At 40.5% G+C, this 17,137-nt stretch overlaps 1 protein-coding gene across 2 annotated transcripts in view; it reads left to right on the forward strand.

Annotated features, from left to right (window-relative positions):
- Positions 1-11,282, forward strand: part of shroom1 (shroom family member 1) — an 83,582-nt gene extending 72,300 nt beyond the window's left edge. For both annotated transcript variants that reach the window (XM_039775240.1, XM_039775241.1), the window contains exon 8: positions 8,426-11,282. In XM_039775240.1, coding sequence (XP_039631174.1) covers positions 8,426-8,680 — 255 coding nt within the window. In that variant the 3' untranslated portion in view covers positions 8,681-11,282. The remainder of the gene's footprint in view (positions 1-8,425) is intronic.
- Positions 11,283-17,137: the final 5,855 nt, after the last annotated feature.

Raw genomic sequence — 17,137 nt, forward strand, 5'->3', positions numbered from 1 at the left:
ATATATGAGGTTGTTTCTTGCAGTAAAATCTGTTTTAGCCAAAGGTGTACTTACCATTTCTACACATTATTTTCTCAATTACATCACCTTTATCTAAAGATACTGCCTAAATGAAGATCAAGTCTTTGTATGCCCACACAGGTTTAAAAAGAAAAGAATGTCATGTGGTGTACTTACCTTTTCACAGTTCTAAGTGAGTTGAAGGCTTGCTGTCATCCTCTGTTGACATATTTTGAATTTTTCCACTGAGCTTTGCTTGGAATGTTAGCTTCCCTGACTACTCTCTAACTTCAAAAGGTGAATCTGTCATTCATTCTGCTCATACTGTATGACAGAAATTCATGGTTATTACATATACCACATTTTATGTCATCCACCTTCTCAGCCAGTAATTATTTCCTACCACATCTCACGTGTCAGGTTGACCAGGATGTCTACATTGGTCCAATGCTAGTCTATGTGCACACATATGGATCTACTGTAAGTACACTAAATGACATTTTTGACAACTCTAGGAATTTTCTATCCCTTCTACTTCTTTCCTTTTCTACCTTCAGCTTCGGTCAGTCCTAAAGACATGTAGTGTGCTGATGTCTTCTGCTCTCCATCATTTTTTACACAAATCATTTAATTTAATTACTCCCGTCAGGAACCCATTTTTTTCCCTGCCTTGTTCCATCTACTCTTGATTTGATGTATTTGACCTCTTGATCTTCCCTCTGCTCCTGGATTACCCTGGAATACAATTTTTGAGGCTGTCATCAGCACAAATCCAAACCATCAACACTTTTAGTTTGAATATGTGCACCATCTATACATTACCCAACATAATGGCAATCATTTTTTGCCATGGGTCTTGCTTGCATCCAGCTATTTATGTAATCATTGCACTGTTAATATCCTAGTAGTACTTTTATCCGCATCTTCTGGGACTGTCCACCTCTTGCTGTCTTCTGGACTAAAGTGTGCAGTTCTCAGTCTTTTAATTTCCTCCTTCTTCCTTTTGTTTTCATCTTTTGGAACTGCCTGCATTAACTTTCTTTCATACAGCTCTTCCTTTAAGTCGACATAGCACCAAAACTAGCTTTAGCCTCTAGATGGAAGCCTCCTGATTATCATTTGCCAAACTTGTGGTAATCCTCCTTTTACATTTTAGTACTTTTGGAACCATCTCTGATTAATGGCACATCCAGTGCTACTGGTAATTTTTTCTCTTTTATCTTTCTTATTCATAGAGCTGGGTGGGTGCTGGGAAGTGGCCTTTATATGATTGTTAATTTGTTTCCTTTGGGATATGTTAGTTATTACATTGTCTTCTTGATTAATATTACAAATTTTATCACAAAAAAGGTCTGAAAAAAAACCTGCAGCCATTATAACTGTGTAGGAACTAAATTTGAGATCCAAGTTCAAGTGTTCACACTTACTGTAAGAGTTCACTCATGGTGCAGTAGCTACAGATTTCACAGCCACTGACCACATTTAAATTACACAATTAAATTCTCACATATGATTCTTCTTTATATGCTGTATCCAAATTTTTGCTCTGTTCATACTTTTATTTTCTTGCAACCAGTATCAATCTCTGCTTTTCCACTGACAACGTTACGTCATATACCAATAAAGTGACATAATGTAGGTAAAAAAGACATTAAGATGCGTTAATTGGGTATTATTGCCGCATAACAACTCTTTGTGAATTATCTGCTGTTAAACTGCACAGACAGTGCCAGCTACAGACTATGCAGTCAGATGCCTGCAGATGCAGTCATTTCAACCAAAAAGACAGTTTAGGCAGAAAAGAACATGCAATGGTAGGGATGCTTCATTGGAGATTTACCAGGATCAGTAGGTTTTCAGCTTTTGCATGACGAGGGAAACTTTTCTTTTAATTATAAATTGGCCCTGTGTGATTAGTAGGCCCTGTGGTGGATTAGCATCAAGTCCAAGTCTGACTCCAGCCTTGTAACCCAATGTTTCTGCAATTGGCTGTGGCCCTGGCTGTCTGTTATTTGAAATGACCTGAGATTCTGTAATTGTTATATGGAAACATTTATGTAAAACAACATGCTTTCTCCAAGTTTTTCCTATGAGGTCCAAAAACCAAAGTCATTCATATGCACAAGTACAGTGGATTCAGAAAGTATTCAGACCCCTTCACTTTCTGCACACTTACATTGTTACAGATTTGTTTTAAATGGATAAATTTGCCATTTTTGCCCATCAGTCTATACTCAGTAGCCCATATTGGCAAAGTGAAAACATGTTTTCAGAAAGGTTTGCAAATATATTTAAAAAATGGAAATCTCTCAGTTGTATTAGTATTCAGATTTCAGACACTTTTCTGTGGCACTCCAGTTTGTGGTTAGGTGCTTTACGATTGCTTTAATTACTTTAGTTATCCTGTATAGTTTAGTTTGATGCACACACATGGTAAATTTGTCATTTTAAAATTAAACTTACAATAAAATGGGTAGAAAATGAAGATTCTGGGACTATGGTAGGTTGTCCACTCAGTCCTCCTTAATTGTATTCCACCCACTACTGTTCTCATATTACCTCATTTTCTCCTGCCCTTAACACACCTTCTCTCACTGTAAACCGTTAGTGCTCTTCCTTTTCATGCCTCATGTAAATGTCTGCCTTTGTTGTATTTTTTTTGTTCACCTGCTGTGCCACAGAGCCAGAACATTCCATGCAGTTCTATCATATTACATCATACTGGTGAATGCAGTAATTCTTCTTTGGATGTCGCAAGTGGAGGTGAACTCTGCCTCTTACACACCCTCTCATTTCTTTGCTCTGTCAGGCGCACCTTGTAATTACGAGTATTTTAGCTCACAAAACACCTTCTTCTGCTTTATACTCTTTGTACTCTGCCCATGTGTCTGTCCATGCAAAAGACCAGAGTGGTCATTGACACACCTATTGTTATTTGAGTGACTGAGAAATGTTTACTGCAAACAGCATAGGTTGCTTATTTGAAAACAGGACTTTAAGTGGCTGGAGGCAATCCCAGCGACATCAAGCACAATGCAGGAATCAACCCTGCACAGATATTCTCATTTTAAATCCTTTTATTATTTAGATTACAGGAACACAAGGGTACAAGAAAAAAGGCGTATATGTGGAATTGTTGCTTAGTAGTGCCACACATGGCCTCAATCTAAGCTTCCTTACATGAGTAGTTCATCCCAAATTCAAAACTTCACCACCATGCCCTTATTACAAACATATAAAGGGAAGCAGAAACTGCCTTTCTTATGTTTGACATTTTTTATAACAAATTGCAGTGTTTTTCCAGGGACAGTTTGAGAGCTCTACAGGACTGGTCTACCCCTACTACAATGTTAGAGTCAAAAATGGGGGCTGAATGACTTAGCAGCTGAGCCACACTACACAGTTCATGCAACTACAGAAATAGTAGTAAAAATAGCACACTGTTCACATTGCCATGACTGCCACATGCCATGCTGCATGCGTTTATGTTGTTGAGCTGTAATGCACGGACATTTCACTCTGTAGTTTGGAGCCGGTTAACATGGGGTCATATGCTCTTCTGCAGCAAGCAATTCCATTCATCCATTTTCCAGTTCATGGTGACAGTGGCAGGCTGGTGTCTAGCTTAGCACAAAGCACAAGACCAGAACCAGTCCTAGAATGGGTGCCAGGCCAATGAACCTCACACACACAGCACTCAGGAAAATAATGACAAAAGAGTATAACTAGAAAGTGTGGCTTCCTAGAGCCCACTGCCATTTCTCAAAGTAAGAAAGCAATTATGAATTTTTGAATAGTCACAAAGTAGTTCGTGCTGCTGCTGCTACAGATCCAGTGTCCCTGTTTTGTTTCCAGCATCTTCTCATGACCTACATGAATTTTGCATGTTCTTCTTGTGTCTATCTGGGCTTTGCAACAGAAGGACTGGAGCCCTCTTAGGGTTGCCAGTGTGGACTTTGACCTACTGTGACCCTGACATAGATATTAAATGGGTTTGAGAATGTTATGTATTAAACCATTTTAGAGTACTATTTTAGGGACGCAATCTGAACAGGGGCTGATGAACTTGATTGGACCAAATGAATGTAGTAGTTGTACAGTATTGTTAAATTCTTACTTGCATGTCCAACCAACACACAACCTGTCCAACATGTTCAATTTTCTAATGTTCTAATGGACACTCGACTTGAATAGGAAGGATGAGCTTGTTTGGGCTGAATGGCCTGTGCTCATCACAATTTTCTAATGTTCTAATGTCACTACTATCCAATGTCATGGCAAATAAGGGTTTATTGAAATATATAACTGTGGTGGGCTGGCGCCCTGCACTGGGTTTGTTTCTTGCGTTGCACCCTGTGTTGGCTGAGATTGGCTCCAGCAGACCCCCGTGACCCTATAGTTAAGATATAGTGGGTGGGATAATGCCTGGATGAAGTATATAATTACATTTTAATTAGTAGGATATATTAGTTGACTCATAGTATTATGACCACCAATAGAACACTGCAGTTTTCATTAACTTAAATAAAGGGGATAAGGGGTCACAGTTTATTTAAACATTTCAACAAGGAAATTATAACTATGCCACAGTTTACTAACAAGGCACACGTTTCAAGCAGTAACAAATACTTCCTATACTGTAGTTCCTATTTCTCCCTTCTCTCTTCAGTGAATTCAGCTTTGCTTACTCAGACTTCCTCCCTTATTTGAAATTCTTTTTTTTACATTGTATAGGTTTATAAGGTCAATATTGTTACATCACAACACTAGGGCATTAGAAACATTGTGATAAGCACAGACCTGAATCAGGAAGTACAACGGATTAGCAAGGAGGAAGTAAGAACAGCTATGAAGAGGATGAAAAATGGAAAGGCTGTTGGTCCAGATGACATACCTGTGGAAGCATGGAAGTGTTTAGGAGAGATGGCAGTGGAGTTTTTAACCAGATTGTTTAATGGAATCTTGGAAAGTGAGAGAATGTTTGAGGAGTGGAGAAGTGTCCTGGTGCCGATATTTAAGAATAAGGGGGATGTGCAGGACTGTAGTAACTACAGGGGGATAAAACTGATGAGCCACAGCTTGAAGTTATTGGAAAGAGTAGTGGAAGCTAGGTTAAGAAGGGAGGTGGTGATTAGTGAGCAGCAGTATGGTTTCATGCCAGGAAAGAGCACCACAGATGTGATGTTTGCTCTGAGGATGTTGATGGAGAAGTTTAGTGGAGGCCAGAAATAATTGCATTGCGTCTTTGTGGACCTGTATGAAGAAGTTGGGAGTGGCAGAGAAGTACGTAAGAGTTGTACAGGATATGTACGAGGGAAGTGCAACAGTAGTGAGGTCTGTGATAGTAGTGACTGATGCATTCAACGTGGAGGTGAGATTACATCAGATATCGGCTCTGAGCCCTTTCTTATTTGCAATAGTGATGGACAGGTTGACAGGTGAGATTAGACAGGAGCCCCTGTGGACTATGATGTTTGCTGATGACATTGTGATTTGTAGAGACAGTAGGGAGCAGGTTGAGGAGACCCTGGAGAGGTGGAGATATGCTTTGGAGAGGAGAGGAATGAAGGTCAGTAGGATCAAGACAGAATACATGTATGTGTGTGAATGAGAGGGAGGTCAGTGGAATGGTGAGGATGCAGGACGTAGAATTGGCGAAGGTGGATGAGTTTAAATACTTGGGATCAACAGGACAGAGTAACGGGGAGTGTGGAAGAGAGGTGAAAAAGAGAGTGCAGGCAGGGTGGAATGGGTGGAGAAGAGTAATTTGTGACAGACGGGTATCAGCAAGAATGAAAGGGAAGGTCTACAGGACGGTAGTGAGACCAGCTATGTTATATGGGTTAGAGACGGTGGCACTGACCAGAAAGCAGGAGACAGAGCTGGAGGTGGCAGAGTTAAAGATGCTAAGGTTTGCATTGGGTGTGATGAGGATGGATAGGATTAGGAACGAGCACATTAGAGGGTCAGCTCAAGTTGGATGGTTGGGAGAGAAAGTCAGAGAGGTGAGATTGTGTTGGTTTGGACATGTACAGAGGCAAGATGCTGAGTATATTGGGAGAAGGATGTTAAGGATAGAGCTGCCAGGGAAGAGGAAAAGAGAAAGGCCTAAGAGGAGGTCTATGGATGTGGTGAGGGAAGACATGAAGGTGCTGAGTGTCACAGAGCAAGATGCAGAGGAGCAGCCGAAAGAAGAAGAAGAAGAACCGGCCATTCAGTCCAACAAAGCGTGCCAACACTATCGACCTAATTTCTCCAAAATAACATCAACTTGAGTTTTGAAAATTCCCTAAAGTCCTATTGTCCACCACACTACAGTCACGTGCCCATTTGCGGCTGATCAAGTTGAGGCTATTTATACTTAAAGCTGAGAGCCACAAGAAAAAATAATCAATAATGTTCTAGAAACTGCCAAAACCAGATGCTACCGGTCACGAAGGACATGTGCATTTTGTTTATCACGTGGATGTGTAAGCTGCTAGCCACAGAATGAAGCAGTGAGAGAAGCAGTGGTGGAGCTGCAGAGATGGCAATATCTCATCTGTCTTCCTTATAGTGTTGACACTGCAACCAACAAATGGCCAATAGTTAGCAATATGTAAGAGGAAAAAAAAATCATTGTGCACACAGAGTTCCAATTTACAGGGCGCTGATTAGCCATGCCAGTTCTTATTTATTTATTTTAAAAAGTCACACTTCACACAGCTAGCACACTTTTTTTGTTTCCAATCTGCACAGACAGTTTGTGCTTTTCCCTTCTATCATGAAGATAGAAACATCTCATAAACAGTAATTAATCGGGCCCTTTAAGGTTTATTTTGATTTGTGTTGCTCCCCAGGGCTACTTTTTATGCATTCAGCCTGTCCTGCCTTCCCTTACATGGACAAGTCATGCGGCTGCTGCGACTTGAAGATCGGTTGGTGCCACTCCATACCAGCAGTTAAAGTATGTGTACTGGTGACCCACACCAGACCCATAGAGCCTCAACTGCAGTGACCTGCGAACCTCCAAAATGTCATACATCCAAATGGCAGATCCCAAAGTCAGCGCATGACTGTACTTGGTAATTTATTTGCCGTATCTATGGTTCTCTTTGGGAAGAATAGCATTCCAATATTTGTGTATAATTTACCCATAATAAGATTCCAACTGTTCCCCCATATTCTTGGAACTCATTTTAAAGTAGCAACCTTAATGCTCTGTATGGACTCCTTTCATGTTAACACGCACAGGGTACAGTGAAATTCTTACTTGTATGTTCTAATCAATGAGCAGGACTTCACCATTTTTTGGATTCATAATTAGTGAGTACAACAACAGTACCTCATCTCAAAACTTCAGTCTTCCTGACCTGAAAAGTTTCAGAACATAGCTTGCAAAATGATCTACCATTAGGAGATAGTAAATTTAGCAGATTTTGGACAAAATATTAAATAGGATTACTTGAAGATGGCACAGAACCATATACGATTGTGGGACAGTCCCAGTTTGGACTGTTGGTTCAAGTAAACTTGGGCTACATCCACACTACTGCATTTTCATTTAAAAGAAACCTAAATGATCTCCGTCCAAACTAGTGTTTTCTCATTGTTTATGAAAGTATCTCTGCTCATAGCAAAAACACACATGATGTAGACATTTGCCTATGCTGTGCATGTGCCCATCGGCGGAAACATTGTGAAAGAAATGGTAGCCAGGAACCAAGGAATTTATTGTAAAACTGTAGTGAATAGTAAGTTATTTGACTTTTGCACACGTAGGCATCATTCAAACTGTACAAAACACAACTTTGATGCATACAGTACAAGTAAGTAACACAACAAGTGTTATGCAAAGCATCTCATCCACGTCCACCATGTTGGAATATGGTTTTCTTCCTTGAAGGGTGACCAATCACATAATAAGCACAAACAAATTACAGCATGATTAGAGTCTAACAGAGTTTTCATCCCGCTACATTATTACACTGAGTCGGTGTTTTCAGGAGTATGTGGCTCTATAAACCGTATATAAAGCTGTTTTCATTTTTGGGGGTTGAAAATGCCAAGGTAGTGTGGATGAAAGGTAAAAAACTTGAACTAATAAGGTCTGTGTAGCCTCAAGCTACACAGATACTGCCAAGAAACGGCCATGCCTTGGAATTCTGTTGCACTATTTGACAATTGTGCTGCTTGAATGTCATCACCCAACTAACCTGAACAATGACAGAATGAGCCAACATCACTGCTGAATCATGCAAAGCTCACTTACTGTACACTTATGAGAAAAACCTTAAAAGCTGGTATTGCTGCAAAAGGTGGTTTTACAAAATAATAATATATTAAATCCCTACACTTTAAACCTTTGACGTGAACGAGAAAGGTATTCAAACCTTTCTGTGTAATTTTACTTTTTAAAGGCTTTTTATATTGTTTTGTTTTACAGCAATCCTTGAACGAAAGGCACAAACTTCTCTGCAGACAGCGGGATGACGCCAAGGATCTGAGAGATAATCTTGACCGGAGGGAAAGGGTCATTTTGGAAATTCTCTCAAAGTATCTGGACGAGCAGCGCCTCCAGGACTTCAAGCGTTTTGTTAGGGTGAAGGCCTCCTTGTTAATAGAACAAAAGGACATCGATGAGCGGACTCGTGTGTTGGAGGAGCAAGTGCAGTGCCTGGAGGGTCAGATACCTGTGTGAAAGCAGTCAGTCCAGAGGGAGGACTCCAGGGTGCCTCTGTCCTTTCCTTGGATTGGCAGGAGTTTGAGATGCTGGTGGGCCTGCCTTAGCTGGATGTTTTGGAAAGTTGCATGGAGGCGATCTTTACTTGTCAACTTTTTAATTTCATATGCTGCCTTCTTGACTTTTTCACAAAGCAAGTGTGACTTGCACTTTTCCACGGAGAAGAGTGTGCATTTTTATTCTGTATAAGTACTGTACATGTATGTAACACAATACACTGAGCCACTTCATGTGCAATTAAATCCTGAAGATGGGCACTTCTTACCAGCAGGACTCTGTTGAAGGCCTTTATGCTGGCTGCTACACTACATCAAGGTTACTTTCCAGCAATGTTGAACTCAACGAATCAGATCTCACTAGGAAATTCAAGACATGGCACCGATGTAGTCACCCTTGAGGCTTCACTACTCGTTACAAAGCTTTCTTGGTTATGCTGTGAAGTATTTGGAGTATAAATGTGAGGCCTAAATTCAAAGACAAATGCAAGTGAAAGCAGACAGAAGCCTGACTGAATGTTGCCTGCAGAGGCAAATGTTTGCATTTCTGAAAACCAAGGAAAAAAAAAAAAACCCATTGCTTTAGAAAGAGGCCAGCACCACAACTGTGAGAGTGCCCCCCATTTAGAAGTCCTTCTAAACCCCTCCCTACGTTTTCAAACACGGGATGGGGGGCTGAATTAGAAACAAAGCCCTGATTGATTCTAGAGAAAGCGCAGAATGCGTGAGCTTTCCAAACGGTGCACATCTCCAGCTGGGTGATGCTCAACAAAAGAGCTGCTTGTAAACCACTACAAGTATTCACGGCAGGTCTCTCTTTCTTTACTTCTTAATGGAGAAAATCCTAAACACAACACATTTGTGTACTTTTTACACAAAAGTCTACAGATACGTTGTGTAGTATCACTTAAGTTACAGTCCCGCATTATCATGAGGCCTCACAACATACGTATGTCTTTCTTTTTAATTTATTCCTTTTGACTTATAAACGTGCTTGCTTTTGTATCATGGTTGCTGTTTTCAAAGTGTTAATGTTTTTGGAGGGGTCCGATTGTGCAATGTACTCGTTCAAAACAAATTCAGGTTCTGAAGGAGCAAGGTCTCAGCTGAGATTTGCTGCTATTTTTGTCTTGTGTCGTGCTTTGGCACCTCTCAGCTCATCACTGCTTGCTCATCATTTGCTTCCATCGGCCTTAAACCAGAGAGAGAATCCACTGTGGTCTAATCTGGAGGGATTGTGCTGGCCGGCAGCCTCATTCGAACTGACATTTACACATGGAATGCACAACCTGCACCAGTCCTTAGTGTTTAGGACAAGTAGTTATTTGGTCCACCAGAAGTATCTCGCACAGGTGGGCTACATAAGAAAACAAAGGTGCTGATTGGACAAATGGCCAAGCTCTATAATAAGATTATAAACTGTTGAGGCACAATAGAGTTGGCTCAGAAACACCAGTCAGGCAAGCAGGGCAAATCAGAGAATAGTGCAGGACTACTCACTTACAGTCCTGGAGGGATTCAGTGGCTGCAGGTTTTTGCTTTTAACTCATTATTTAATTAGAACAAGTTTATTCACCATTAAATCGATACTTTATTTTTGGACTTAGATTTAGTTAACCTGCATGTTACAATTCAGTGCCCTTAATTGCTTCTTTTAGTTTCATTTTAGCTACATTAGTGTTTGAATTGTTGCCCGTTTTCTTAACCAGCCATCACTTAATAATGACAAAGGGAGCACCAGCTCTCCAGCTAACATCTGGGTGTAGACATCATGAAGTACAGTGTCTGTGTTAATAAAATGTTAGGAAATAAATGAGGGAGAAGAAGAGGACAAAGAGTTACAAATCTGATCCAAACCGCAAAACACATGGATAATAAAAAAAATGTACAGTGCGATAAAGATAGGTGTTGTAAAAATGAAAGCAATAACACGGCACATAATTAAATAGCAAGTTTTATTACCTGACTTCTAACTCCATGGCGAAACTGTTTGGTGCGAAAACTTGCAGCTGCTTCAGCCCTGTGGGACCCTAATTTAAGGTGCCTTGTCTAGGTTGTGCATCAGAGGTGTCAGGAGTTGAGGGTGAGAGGAAGGGGAGTTGGGGTGGGGGGGGGCATCAGAAGCTGAAGCACCCGATTTTTTTTTTTTTGGGAATGTACAAGAATAACAGCACTCTGTCTCTGATAATTGCATGAAAGCCCAGGGGCGACCGCAAGACCCCAAATCTCCACCCCCAGTCTTTGATTTTTGTAGAATAAGACTCTGCACAAAAATCACAACGGGGACTAGGACCCTGATATCTGCAACTCCTAAAAGCACCCCTTGGTGTACACCAGTCCAGGGTCAGGGGTGTCAAAGAAACGAGGCGTGCTGGTGACTCCACACATCTGACTCAGTCCGACAGAGTGTTAAGACAGCAAGCGCAAATTGTCTGCCCTCCACACTCAACTCCTCAGTTTCATTTCAAACTTTTGCCCAGAGGACTACAGGATGTAAAAAAAAGGCAGGGAGTTTCTGCACACAAATAAATAAATAAATAAACCAAAGTGTTTAAATCATTGTACATTCTGTTTACCTGTTCTTTTTTGTTTGTTTTAGCTTCCTGAAGGCCATAGTGTCTGCTTCAGGGGTTAGTCGGAGCTGTGGGAGATGGGTTTGTCATCTGACTCTGCCGTGTACTTGATAAAAACAGGATGTTGCATGTAATCGTGGCACCGCTGCACACAAACATACTTAACTGCGCGTCACCGGCTTACTTTGTGCAATTGAAACATAACAGCACTGAAACTCCATATTTAGGATACATAAAAGTATTACAATGCAGGACTACAGAAGAATGAAATAATATAGCAGGCATAGTAGCTCCCTGTACATGTGCAAAGACCACAGTAGACCTGAGGTTTAAACTTACAAGCAGCTCAAAGTATCGGCTAAGGTTCATCCTAAACTCCATAGGTGCAGGCCATTCAATCAATTCCATATTTCTGAGGATTATTTATTAAATAAAAAAAAAAAAACAGATAAATGTCTGAACTCACTCTCTTTCCAAACTGGGGGTCCCTAGTCCTGGATCATTGTCTTCTTCAGAGACCAGGACCTGTATTTATCAAGCATCTCAGAATTACCGTACTCCTAGGAAATGTACTAAACATCAGACTTGGATAAGAATTTGTCCTGCGCCCCCAGAGTAGTTATGAAGCGACCTACACCCAGTCCCAGCAAGGAGTACGATTTTACATTTCAGAATAAACTGCATCACGATTTTACAGCAACCCAAGCTGTACTCATGATGACATTTTGAACTTTTCTGATACTAACGCTAAGGCTTCACCACAAAAATACTAATAAGAATATTAATAGAAGGAGGAAAACATATTAAGATAGGATTTTGTGCTAAGTTGCATGTAATTGTTGAGTTGCAACAGCATTATTAAAAAAACCTCATGAGCACTGAGATGGAAAAGGTGAGATACACACACCTAATAACAGGGATGTTTGTACTTTCAAAAGATTCATCTTTCCACTGCTAAGGCCATGGGAAACACCTCGTAAAGCACAGTAACTGTTATAATGAAACAAGCCATGGCTACAAGTCACATTCCCATTCCAATGTGCCGTGCCATGTCTCTCTCTGTGGTCCCAGCCTCCATCCCCATCTTCCAGGGGTGGTTCTATTTATTCAAACCCCTGGGAGTCTCTGCCTGCCTTCTTGTACCTTTCCAGGCTAGCAAAGTGTAAAATGAATGTTGGAGGGGTTCATGAAATGCAAAACTCTGCGTACCCATGTGTCAAATCACCCACCCAGGCCAACTTAACTTCAGGGTGACGTGCTGGGTACTACCACTAAGTTTTGCATCCATGACCCTCCGTGTATGGATACTGTTGGTTGCAATTCTCATATGCATGCTCATCTACAAATGTCGAAATGTATTAATCTGCACATTACCTCACATTACCTGTAAGAGTGTAAAAAGTTTGGTGCAAAATTCGAGAAATGGTTGGTTGTGACACACCCAAATCATTGCTGTTGCAAAGCTGAATTCTACATGTAACGTTAGCAACACTTCCATTTTGATAAGCAGTGCGTGGCTTTTTTACATACATGGAGCGATCAAGTAATGTTCAAGATTTGCAACAAATGTTATTCCATCTCAGTGAAACAGATCTTTTCACAAGTTAATAGTTGTCCAACATTTCCAAAACATTCAGCCTATCCTAGGATGCCAATCTCTGCCTTGAACGCCATCTTCTCTCAGCTCCTAACAAGTTAGGACAGCTCATGAGTCCTCCTAAATCCTGGTGAAGTTGGTTTAGATCCTCTTCTTCTTTTGGCTGCTCCCGTTAGGGGTTGCCACCGCGGATCATCTTCTTCCATATCTTTCTGTCCTCTGCATCTTGTTTTGTTACACACCCATCACCTGCATGTCCTCTCTCACCACATGCAATGCAACTTCTTCTGGCCTTCTCTAAACTTCTCCATCAACATCCTCAGAGCAAACATTGCATCTGTGGTGCTCTTTCTTGGCATGAAACCATATTGCTGCTAACTAATTATCACCTAGCTTCCACTACTCTTTCCCATAACTTCATTCTGTGGCTCATCAATTTTAACCACTTGTAGTTACTACAGTCCTGCACATCCCCCTTATTCTTAAATATCGGCACCATTAGACCTTTTCTCCACTCATCAGGTATCCTCTCACTTTCCAAGATTCCATTAAACAATCTGGTTAAAAACTCCACTGCCATCTCTCCTAAACACCTCCATGCTTCTACAGGTAGGTCATCTGGACCAACGGCCTTTCCATTCTTCATCCTCTTCATAGCTGTCCTTACTTCCTCCTTGCTAATCTGTTGCACTTCCTGATTCACTGTCTCCACATCATATAACCTCTTCTCTCTCACGTTCTCTTCATTCATCAGCCTTTTAAAGTACTCTTTCCTTCTGCTCAACACACTCTCCTTGCTTGCGGGTATGTTTCCATCTTTATCACCCTAACCTGTTGCACACCTTTCCCAGTTCGGTCCCTCTGTCTAGCCAGTCGGTACAGGTCCTTTTCTCCCTCCTTTGTGTCCAACCTCTCATATAACTCATCATACGCCTTTTCTTTAGCCTTCGCCACCTCTCTCTTCACCTTGCGCCTTATCTCCTTGTACTCTTGTCTAGTTTCTGCATCTCTCTGACTATCTCACTTCTTCTTTGCAATCCTCTTCCTCTGTATCCTCTGTATTCCTCTGTTTTCCTAAATTGGAAAAAAATTGATAAAATCTTTTAATCCAACTGGGAAAAACAGAACTAAATTTGAATTCCTCTTGAGATCTTTGAGCCAGTCAGAACAGTTTTCCTACTTTGAAACACCTAATAAATCCAGTTATAGATCTTACACTTCTAATTAAAATATTTTTTTTATTTTCTTCAAAGCTACACATACTCAACATTGTAAAATTTAATTTAAAAAAATGTGAATTTTTGTTGTAATACATGAGAGTGATCACTCTGTTTAATTATATAGCTAATAGTTATTTCATGTTTGCCTACACACTTAGTTTCAAGTAATCATTACAGATTTGTTCATAGGAGGTCTAATTTTCAGAATTGCAATTTAAAAGTCCCATATATACTCATGTATAAGTCGGGTCTTGAAACCCAAAAACTCAATCATAAAATCAGACCCCGACTTATACGCCCATTCAAAACTACGACACTTAAATTTTGTATTTTTTTTTTTAACATCTTCTTGCTCAATCTCTCGTCACTTTCTCAGACGCATCAAGTTTTGTTGCAGCAGTGCAGTTACCAATTTGTTTTGCTACTTCAATGTCCTGTAATTTAAAACCAGCTTCATAATATCTTCTGATTGAACACTCCATTGTAGATTAGGGATGCTCTAATGATAAAGGTGTATGAGGGTGTGAGACACACAAAACAGTGCAAATAGTTCGGGCATTACCATGTGGTCACGTAGGCACAATACATAGGAAAAAAAGGCTGTGTGCTCCGTGGTCACTCTCTCAGGTGGACGTTAGCATGTCATAATCTAGTGGACTAATAGCGTGCATTTTCCGCATTCGACTTATACGACTGACATTATAAAATACAAGAAATTATACGGTAAAATTAAGTCCCAGCTTATTCACGGGAGAACTTAAAACGTGAGTATATACGGTAAGCAGTTTGCATATATCATGTACAATTTATATAGTATTTCAATGAAGCCAGGAATTGATTAGAAAATTGGCTGGAATGAAAATTGTCTCTACAGGCCCTTTTGAGGTAAATCTAAGAACCTGCACAGTGGATTGTCAAACAATTAAAATGTACAAATCGATATACTGTAGTCTGCACTTCAAAATGCTTTTATATAGCCAACAACAAAATGACTTTTCCCATGTGGTCCAGGGGTTCCTCTGTGGCAGTACAGTCCTATGTACAGTATAAAGTCTCAATAGACCACCAAACTAGAAACATATTTATACATACAAGACTACTTCAAAAGTATTGGAATGGCAAGGCCAATTCATTTGTTTTTGCTATACACTGAAAACGTCTGGGTTTGGGATTAAAGGTTTTATTTCCTGTACTGTCACAGAGATGTGTTAAACCAACATAGAACATAGCAGCTTTTGTAGCAGAATACTTCATTTGTAGGCAAGCAAAAGTATAGGAACAGATAGTCTTAAAGTAGACAGCACTTAATATTTGGTTGCATATCCCTTGCTTTCAATAACTGGCTCAAGCCTCTGACTCAGCAACAAAACCCAATGGTTGGTTCCTTCATTTATTCTGCATTTCCAGGCTCTTAACGCAGCCTCTTTCAGTAATTGTTTGTTTCAGGAGGAGTTGTGTTTTTTTTTTTTACCCCCCCTTCAATCTCCTCTTCATGCTCAGTTGGGTTAATCTCTGGCGACTGGCCTGGCCAGTCTGAAACCTTCCACTTTTCCCACCTGATGAAGCTGGCACTGGCCGTGTGTTTGGGGTCATTCATTGTCTTGCTGAATGACGACGTTCCAACCAATTAGTTTCAATGCATTTCTCTGTAAATGGGCAGACATAATGTTTCTGTAGACTTCTGAATTCATTCATTCATTAGGAGTTAGATCAGCGAGCCTATTCCAGAAGCAGCCATGCAAGCAAGCCTAAGTCGTGACACAACCTCCACTGTGCTAGACAGACATTTTGGATCATGCACAGAACCGGTCTTCCCCCACTCTTTGGCCTTTCCATCACTTTGGTAGAGGTTAGTCTTGACCATCATCAGTCCATAAAACTTTGTTCTAGGACATTTGTGGGTTATCTCTGTAATTTTTGGAAAATCCAGTCTTGTTTTTCAGTTCATTCTACTGATAAGTGGTTTGCCTCTTGTGGTATATGGACTCTCTATTTCTGATCTCAAAGTCTTCTTCAAATGGTGTATTGTGACACCTTCACCCCTGCCTTATGGAGGTTGTTGATGTCACGGACAGTTATTTTTGGTTTTTTTCCTCACAGCTCTCACAATGTTTCTATGATCAGCTGCTGCTGCTGTTCTCCTTTGCTGACGCGTTAGATGTCCGTTGCTCTGTCCACCAGCAGTTTCTTCTTTTTCAGAACACTCCAGATGGTTGTACTGGCAATTGTTGTATTTGTACAATGTCTTGGACTGATTTTCCTTTATATCCCAGCTTTAAAATGACTTTCTTTTCTCCCATAGACAACTCTCTGGATTTCATGTTGGTTTATCCTTTTTAACAACAAATGCAATCTTCACAAAGAAATGTCAAGGCTAAAACCAAGAGTCCAAGTTTACAGCTATTTACTAACAGGACACACCAGGGGAACAAGAAAACATCTGTCAGTCACATGTTCCTGTACATAAAAACACAGGGTGGTCTGCTACAAAAGGTGCTGCGTTTTATATTGTTTAACAAGGCTAAATTATCAATGCCAGGAAATAAAATGTGAAATTCAGAGCTCGTCCTCTCATAATCATCTTTTGATCTCAAACCAAAGTACCTTCAGTGTATAGCAGAAACAGATGAATTGGCCAAACTGTTCCAATACTTCCAGAGGGGACTGTAAATGTGACGTGTGCTTAAAATGACTGGTTGAGGCTTTGCTCTTTTTTACACTAAAAAATAGAAAATTCAAAAGCGAGGAGGAGGAGGACACTAAGGTGCAAACATCTGTGATAAAAATATGCCAAAGACATCATAAAGGTTTGGGGCAGCCACCCATATATTGTTTTTCCCAGCTGCAAAAGTTTATGTATTTGAAGCAGGATGTGCATAGAACAGAGTCCACAGCAGAACTGGTTATAGTAGCCCAAGATGAAGGCTTTAAAGGTCTGGAGAGGAACTGACATCATCAAAGGGGCCGGCTTCGGACGTGATGTCATCAAAGGGGCCGGCTTCGAAAGTGGGTGTCGGAACCTTGCAGGA

The sequence above is a fragment of the Polypterus senegalus genome, chromosome 13 (assembly GCF_016835505.1).
Source record: "Polypterus senegalus isolate Bchr_013 chromosome 13, ASM1683550v1, whole genome shotgun sequence".
In the NCBI taxonomy this organism is placed as follows: domain Eukaryota; kingdom Metazoa; phylum Chordata; class Cladistia; order Polypteriformes; family Polypteridae; genus Polypterus; species Polypterus senegalus.